Source organism: Nicotiana tabacum, chromosome 10, assembly GCF_000715075.1.
Source record: "Nicotiana tabacum cultivar K326 chromosome 10, ASM71507v2, whole genome shotgun sequence".
Classification (NCBI taxonomy): domain Eukaryota; kingdom Viridiplantae; phylum Streptophyta; class Magnoliopsida; order Solanales; family Solanaceae; genus Nicotiana; species Nicotiana tabacum.
The window spans coordinates 128449981-128458963 of record NC_134089.1 but is presented as its reverse complement, the minus strand read 5'-3'; the positions used below and the strand labels follow the sequence as shown (position 1 = coordinate 128458963).

Genomic DNA, 8983 nt, shown 5'->3' with positions numbered 1-8983 from the left:
ATGGAACTCTTTTGATGAGAATTGTGAGATATATTATTGTTTTACATTTTGTGATACAAGAATCACTTAGAAGAATATTGTTTTTTTATAGATCTCTGAGAAGGGTTTATATCCTCTAGGGATTTATGTTATCCCGAAATTACTCGTGTCGTAGTAGGAGATTAGTGTACCGTTGGTTCAGGTACTATAATAGAAGTACCCATGTAAGGCACAAGAACGCGAGCATGCTAGAACCTTGAACCGTGAGGCACTACAGGAATAGGGTCCAGACGATCAGGCTGGGATCGACCACAATACTGATCATATGGTGACATTTTCAGAATAAGAATCAGAAAGAATGTCAGAATCAATGGAACTCCCAAAGAAAAGAAAGAAAAGAAAGAAAAGAAAAGAAAAGAAAATAATTTAGAAAATTTACAAGGATTGTTTCAAGAAAATTTATATTATCTATTTAAATTTTTATATTTTTTTCGGAGAAGAAGAGAAAAAAAAAAGAGAATTTTCATAAATGACATCAAGAAAAACCTTATCATAGATACATGAGTTGTTTGTTTCAACTTTTCATGAGAAACTTTTGGAATTTTCTTTTCTCATGCATAAATACTTCTTTTAGAGTCCCGTTCTAGCTTTAGTGGGAGGATTGCTTTACTTACTGAGTATAACCTATGTCAATGTAGGAACATATTTTGCAGGTAAGCAGGCTACGAGCTAAGATATCCTCCTCTCATTATCAGTAGACTTGGTGAGCTCCATTTTGTTTCATGGAGTAAATGGAGCTCGTTGATTTCAGAATTTTGTCTTATTATTCAGTATTTCTTAGAGGCTTCACAGACATAGTCATAACAGAGTCATGAGTGTCCACTTTATATTACATTTGTTTTTCAATGTATTTAATATAACATAACGAATTTATTTTCGAATATCATTTCATTTAAAGATTCAGAAAAGAATTTGCTTTAAATAATATTGAATTGTGTTGAGATGCATTGCACAACAGAAATAGAACAGAGTAGAAAAGTTAAGATGGTTCGCTCGGTCAAGTTAAGTCACTGAATGTCGGTTACGACTTAGTTAGAAATGAGGTCGTGACACTAATAACTAGCTTGTTATGGTTCATCATTTCGGTTATCGTTCATCACTCCAATTGGTTCACCTCCTAGTCGGATCAAAATCTGAATTGATATATAATGTTGCGTCGCCAGCTCATTTATGATTGTTCATACTTCATTGTTACTTTTTTACAAATATATATTCTTACTTTCTGCTTAACAGTAGTACAACTATTACTGTTTGTTGATTCTGGAGGAAATAAAGGGAAAAAATAAATAAAGAGAAAAAGGACTCAAAAGCAACAAGATGTATCTATATCTCTATAGCAAAACATATCAAAAAAATTGGTAATAGAAAGGGAAACTAAAAAGAAAACAAGAAAGTTTAGATCAGTAATTTCATGAGCTAGCCTCCCACGATGAGTTTTCCATTCGCTTGACATCAATTGGGTTACAATTGCCTATAAATATTCACCAAAAAAATTGTTAATGTAGAAAAAAAAAATAGAATGTGTTTAATTAAAAACATGTAGAAAAGAACAAATAAGTATTTCAAGATATCTACCTGCAGTAAGATAATAGTGGTTAGTAAAACCATCAATTGCTTGTTGTGGCACAATAATAGTGGAACCATTACAATCACTTGTTAATTTCTCCATATTATTTTGGACATGTTGTAAATGGATGTTATTGCTACACAGCCAAGACTCCATCATAGAATTGGCTTTCTTATTATATCCATTATTCAACCCTTGTGCTGCATTGTACATCATATCATGAGTTGCCCCTTGGGTTGGAATTTGAAGAATTTGCTGGTATTGGCTTTTATACAACTTGAGTTCCTCAACAACTCTTCTATACTCTCCATATGAACCGAGCACAGGATTTTTCTGCCTACAGAACGCTTCCCAAACAAGCGAATCCGCGGCTTTTTTCCGATCTTCTTCTATGAGAGTTTTTATTAGTTTTGCGACGTTACTGACACCAAATATCTTGTGTACTGCTTGAAATTCTCGGCTTTTCTCTGCTGGGAAATAAGGTGCTAATATACATGTGTTTGCACACTTTTTTCGTTGATGTTTACACGATGCACATGCAGCTGTGTCTCGACCATTAATCTTCTGCATCTTAACTCTATCAAATTTGATCAATCAAAGAAAAAGAATAATCAATAGACTTGTTTATTTGTGTGATGATTTGATTATATTGTGACATGATCAGGAAAACATACAAGTAAAAAGATCGCTTTACACTAGTAAATAACTTGCTTACATAGTATAAATCGAGGGCATGAAAAGATGCCTATGGTAAAAGAAAAGACAAGATTATAATAAAGGATAATTGGTTGATTAATTGCTTTTAGGTAAATCACATGAATGTTATGCAGCACAATTAATTTATTTATTGGATGTAAAAATACTAGTCTTAATGTACACATATACACATAGAGTAATTACTTCATAAACAAGATTCACAGTTAGGAGCTTTCGTTTGCATGAGATCTTATTCAACGTAACGTACCAGTACTGGATTTTCGAAGTTTCTAGACGGCTACTATATTGGGTTCTCACGAGGTGTTATATATAGAGGGCCAGTTGAATATTCCTAATAATTAAGGAGGCGTATTTTTTAATCGAATCAATTGGAATTTGTTATTTGGACAACTTATTATTTTATTAGTATTGTTGTATAAGGACAACAATTATTAGAATTTGTTGTTTGGACAACTTATTATTTTATTAGTATTGTTGTAGAAGGACAACAATTATTAGAATTTGTTATTTGGACAACTTAATATTTCACTAGCATTGTTGTAAAAGGACAACAATTCCTCAAACGTAACATTTAAGGAGTATATGTTTTGTATTACAAAACTTCCCCGCTTAAATTTTGGATAAACATAAATACCCTCTTATATATAGTAGTAAAAAAGAGTAAATTTCACTTAACGATCCCTTAACATTTGTATTTAGGAAAATAATATAGCTTTCATCTTTTGAGTGATAAAAGAGGGCCTCATATTTTATGCTATGATGTGGTGCAGTGGATGAGACTGTTTCTCCCTTAACCAGAGGTCTCGAGTTCGAGCCCTGGGTATGGAAAAATCCTTGGTAGGGAGCGCTTCCCCTCGAATGGGGCCCTACGCGGCGCGAATCCGGATATAGTCGGGCTCCAATGCAGGTACCGGACACCGGGTGGAAAACCAAAAAAAAAGTATTTTATGCTATGTGGTTGAAGATGTTTACTATGGAATTACTTAATGGAGGTTTGAATCTTAATCATTCAAATCTCGAACATTAAATGCGTTCGTTTTTTAAGTCTGAATCTTAATTATTTAGATCTTAATCATTATGTGTGTTTATTTTTTTTAACTTCACAACCACTTAATGAGTTTGAATAGGCATGTATAATTAAGATCTATGACAGAGACTTAACTTCATTAAGATGATATCATCCATATTCATTATTAACTGCTGCCACCGGCTACTATTATCAACTACCGCCATGCCGCCACCGCCACCGCCATAGCCATACTCAACCACCGCCACTGCCATTATCATCCTCAATCATAGTCGCCCCCATTATTGACTACCACCATGCACCATCCCCACCACTCCCAGCACCACCATTTTCAACCACAACCAATACTCATCCACCTCAACTACCACAACTAACCACTCCCATCAATATTAACAACCATAGGCGACACTGTCCATCATTATAAACTACCACCACCTTCCTCAATCACAACTACCACCACCAACCACTATTAATAACTATCACCACCCACCACCACCCACCACCACCAACCTCAATCATAATCACCACCGCTACTAATCACTACTAGCTACTACCATGAACCACCACCATCAGCCAAAACTACTACCAACCAGTGCCTCTAGTCGGCATTCACAAGCACCACCGTTAGCTATCACCACACGTAACTACCATATTTTAAAAAAATTATATATTTTATTGATAGAATATTGGATTAATTAGTATTTCATTTGAATTTTATGTTTATTAATATTTAAATTAAGATAAATTTTATATATCCAGATGTTAAAAATCAAACAATCTTAATCATTTAGTATTCATATCTTTAATATACATCTTAATATTCGGATGTATCTTCAAATTCAAACGTCTTAATCTTAATACAGACGTCTATTCAAATTCAGACGTCTTAATCTTAAAAAGAACGAATGAGGCCAATAACTGGATCTTCAAAAATTCAGGAAATAAGGCTTAGTTAATATGAATAAATTGTAAAATTATTTTTTCAGTAATCAATAATTAAGGAGTAGAATGGTATAAAATTTAAAAGGTTAATACAGTTTATAAGTAATATGCTATATTTCAAGTTTTAAAAACCAATGTTGATCAAAAGGAGTTTTGTTAAATTTTTGTTTCAAGTAAAAGATGAATGATGGGTTATTTCTTTATCTCAAATTTTAGGGCCATTGTCCATACAATATTTTCGGGTGTTTCTAGGTAATTGTGATGACCTAAAAGGTCATCACTTATTTTAAATTAAATTTTGTATTTTATGGCTTTGAAAACCTCATTTAGAGTTATCTCGATTTGCGTGCACAGTCTGGGCGCGTAGCCGGAAAGCTTAAATATGAAATCCTATGAAAAATGATAAAATTTGGTTATAAAATGAGTTCATTTGACTTCGATCAACATTTTGGGTAAACGGACCCGGAACCGGACCCATGATTTGACGGTCCGGAGGGTCCGGAGGAAAATATGGGATTTGGGCGTATGCCCGGAATCGAATTCCGAAGTACCAAGCCCGAGAAATGAATTTTTAAAAGAAATTGTTTTCTCAGACTGTTTAAGGAAAATTGAAATGAAATTCGCTTAGAACATGATGGTATCGGGCCCGTATTTTGGTTCCAGCGTCCGGTACAGGTCTTATATATGAGTTAAGACGTTTCCGTGAAATTTGGTGAAAATGGAGTTTATTTGACATGAATTGGACTTCCGGTTGAGGAGTTATGGACTTTGAGAGTACTTGATGAAAATGTTAAGTTTTGAGGTTTAATTCATGATTTTACATGTTATTTTGATGATGTGATCACACGAGTAGGTCCATATGATATTTTTGGAGTTAGTATGCACACTTGGTTCGGAGTTTCAAGGGCTCGGGTGAGTTTCAGGATGTTTTAGGCTTAAAACCAGAAGTTGCAGGTCTCTGAACCCACCAGTGTGGTCCACGGTCGACCTTGTGCGGTGCGCGGTGGAGGTTGTGCGACCGCAGTCGACTTTGTGCGGTCCGCATAGGGCACTGGACCGCAGTAACCTCAGTAAGGCCTGTGCGGCCTCAATCCATTTTGTGCGGTCCGCACAGGGGGTCTGAGAAGGGTATAAATAGATGGGATTTTCAGTCATTTTTCAAAACTCCAAAAACATAAGAGGCAATTTTTCAAACAACCTTTCTTCTCGAAATCAATTGTAAGTCATTTTTAACTAGTTTTCTTCAATCATTAACATCTTTTAACATGATTTCAACTTCAAATCAATGATTTTCATAGGGAAAATTGGGTGTTTTGGGTAGAACCTAGGTTTTTCAAATTGGGGATTTGGACCTCGATTTGAGGTCTGATTTCAAAATAAATTATATATTTGAGTTCGTGGGGGAATGAGTAATCGAGTTTTGGTTCGAACCTCGGGTTTTGACCACGTAGGCCTGGGGGCAATTTTGACTTTTTTGGGTAAAACTTTGGAAAACTCATTTTCATGCATTCAAATTGATTCATTTAGCGTTTATTGATGTAATTAAGTAACCTGTGGCTAGATACGAGCGAATTGGTGGTGGAATCAAGGGATAAAGCTATAATTGAAACTTGAGTTGTGTTCAAGGCATCGATGTAAGTGTTTGGTCTAACCTTAGCTTGAAGGATTAGTAGTTGTGTCCTATTTGCTATTTACTTCTTGTTGAGTACGACGTATAGGCATGGTGACGAGTATCTATACGTTGGTGTCAAGCATGACCGTGAGTCTTATATTGTGATTTTCATGATTTCGTTGTATTATTCATGCCTTGATGAAGATTTCTAATTGTTGTATGAAGTTTGTGGAAAGAATTGTGACCTATGAACATTGAGGAACGTTGACACAAGTTGTATAGCGAAGTTGTAAAAGTATAAATGATAATTAAAACTCTAGAGCATTGGCTCGAGTTGTGAAGTGAATTGTGAAGTAAGAGTGAGAAAAAGAAGAGATCATTATGTTGCCCCCCTGCCGGGCTATTATTGAATTGTGGTTCCCTTGCATTGTATTCTTAATTGATAGTACGGATGTTTAGGTTGAGGATTCTTTGTGTTGGGTAGGGATTATGGGTATAGCTGAGGTAGTTAGGTATCGGAATGAGGTTGGTTATAGCTGAGGTAGTTAGGGGTGGTGACGAGTTTGGTTATAGCTGAGGTAGTTAGATGTTGTAACAAGTTTGGTTATAGCTGAGGTAGTTAGGGTGTGGTGACGAGTTTGGTTATAGCTGAGGTGGTTAGATGTTGTAACGAGTTTGGTTATAACTGAGGTAGTTAGGTGTGGTATCAAGTTTGGTTATAGTTGTTTCTCCCTTGCCGGGACATGATTTCTTATGCTATCGAATCCCTTGCTGGGACAGTGTAGACCTTATTGATCTCTTGTCAGGACTCTCGTTATAATTGTAAATATTATATGTGAATCGGGTTGAACCCACAACAATATTATATGTTGATCGGGTTGCACACCACAACAATATTATATGTGGATCGGGTTGCACGCCGCAACAATATTATATGTGGATCGGGTTGCACGCCGCAACAATATTATATGTGGATCGGGTTGCATGCCGCAACAATATTATATGTGGATCAGGTTGCACGCCGCAATAATATTATATGTGGATCATGTTGCATGCTGCAACAAAGATATAGTGAAATGGGAGCGGCTGGTACGCCTACCACAAGACAAGTGAAGTGGGAGCGGGTGGCACGCCTACCACGAGATATGAAAAGAATGTGAAATCTGCCTTTGTTCCCTTTTTCGTGTTAATGGGTGGTTTTGATTCCTTAATGATTCTCTTGATATTCTGTTTTACCTGCTATTTCCCAAAGCATGTTTCCCCCTCCCAACTTTACTTGTTTATTTCGGTATTTCTTTCCCGCTGTATATAATTGAACTACACAGGTTTGTTTGGTAGTCTGGTCCTAGCCTCGTCATTACTTTGCTGAGGTTAAGCTAGGAACTTACCATCACATGAGGTCGGTTGTGCTGATACTACACTTTGCACTCTTTTGTGCAGACCCCAGTGTTGTGGATTTCAGACCGCAGTGAGATCGCTGATTCTTGATCATCAGGCGACCCGAGGTAGTCCTGTAGGCGTCCGTAGGCCTTGGCGTCTACTTCTATCTACTTTCCTGTTTCTTACATGTATTTTCAGAGACAATGTTGTAATTAATTCTTTCAGACCTTTATTTGTAGTATTTTTAAACCGTCTGTGAAACTGTGACACCAGTTTTAGGTAGTCGAGACTTCAATAGTTGTAATAGATATTCATGTTCTGATGGCTTATTATTTTCTTCTGCTTATGTTATATTCCGTTGTTTAAATGTTATTTCTTCGTAATTGTTAAAGAGAATAAAATTGGTAAAAAGGTAGATGATTCAATAATTGACTTGCCTAGCTCACATTAGTAGGCGCTATCACGACTCCCGAGGTGAAAAATCCGGGTCGTGACAGTAATTCTTTTTCATTTTCAAGAAAAAAGTATAATCATTATAGTCCATCATATAATTAAAGGTCTTTGTAAATTTCGAATACATGCAAGGGCAGGTTCAGTTTTGTCATTGGTTTAAAATTAAAGGGGTATACTGTTCCATTCAAAAAGTGAAGGAGTAGTTGTTTTCCAACCTAAAATAATTAAAGGATCTAAGTGTAATCTACTCTACTAACGGAAAAGAAGACAAAAACAAAATAAGAAACACAAAGTAAATGTAGCCAATCACTATTTTAAAAGGTAAAACCTTTACTAGGAACGCAAACATCCTTTTCTGATACATCAAAGGATCTTATTACAAGTTTTTCTCTTCTCGGTGGTCAGCTAATTTAATTCTAGCATCACAAGTACTTCTCAAACTTTGACTTTGTCAGTGTTCTTCCTACATTCGTTAAGGCAAACCTCCATCAACTTCTTATCTGTCATATAAAGAATTCTTGTTAATAGTAGCCCAAAGAAAATTTAAATCATAATAAGCTTAATATTAGAGCCAAATTAAAATTATAATTATAATTATATATATATATATATATATATATATATATATATATATATAAGAACATGAAGCGCTCGGAACATTTACGCAGCAGGGTCTAGAAAAGGGTCGCACCCCAAGATGTGTAATGTAGATATCATACCCTAATACAAATATTAATGGTTGATTCTACGGCTTGAACCCGTAATCTATAGGTCACACGGAAACAATTATTAACTGTTTGCTCCAAGGTGTGTGTATATATAGAGAGAGACCTCCTTTAAGCTTGAGACAAGCATCGACAGAGCATTAATGAAATTTGGATGCAGAAAAATTGGGATGTTTACAATCTTGTTTACAGTATTCATAGCAGCCAGCAATGTCAGCAAAGCATGTTGAGTAACATTCATCAATACACTTATGATATGGATCATCTGTTGGACTTTAAGCTATTGGGATTTAAAAATTAGAAGTGTAAATTGGGAAATGGTGGGAAATAAGATGGAGGGAAATGAAAAATTTGAAAAATTTGAATCAAGTGAGCCTTTTCATTTATGACAAATGAACTTTGTCCCTCATTGGTGAGGGACAACTACACTTGTGTGTATAAATATAGGGTCACTTCTTAGAGCTCTTAAAGGAGTTGAAGAGAATGAAGCCTTGCACCGTCGTCGTCACTTGGCTCGGTTT

General features: G+C 35.6%; 1 protein-coding gene across 1 annotated transcript; it reads right to left on the bottom strand.

The window, feature by feature from the left end:
* Nucleotides 1–1448: 1448 nt before the first annotated feature.
* LOC107788876 (protein ASYMMETRIC LEAVES 2-like) lies at nt 1449–2208 on the bottom strand. The gene is made up of 2 exons (XM_016610609.2): nt 1615–2208; nt 1449–1510 (listed from the first exon to the last, which is right to left on the bottom strand). The coding sequence occupies exons 1-2, from the start codon at nt 2174–2176 to the stop codon at nt 1449–1451; spliced, it is 624 nt and encodes a 207-aa protein (XP_016466095.1). The 5' UTR covers nt 2177–2208.
* Between the last annotated feature and the right edge of the window lie 6775 nt (nt 2209–8983).

Coding starts and splice junctions, on each gene's coding strand:
- LOC107788876 (XM_016610609.2), bottom strand. CDS start 2,176: ATGCAGAAGATTAATGGTCGAGACACAGCTGCATGTGCATCGTGTAAA. Junction 1,511..1,614: donor CCACTATTATCTTACTGCAG/GTAGATATCTTG, acceptor GAATATTTATAG/GCAATTGTAACCCAATTGAT.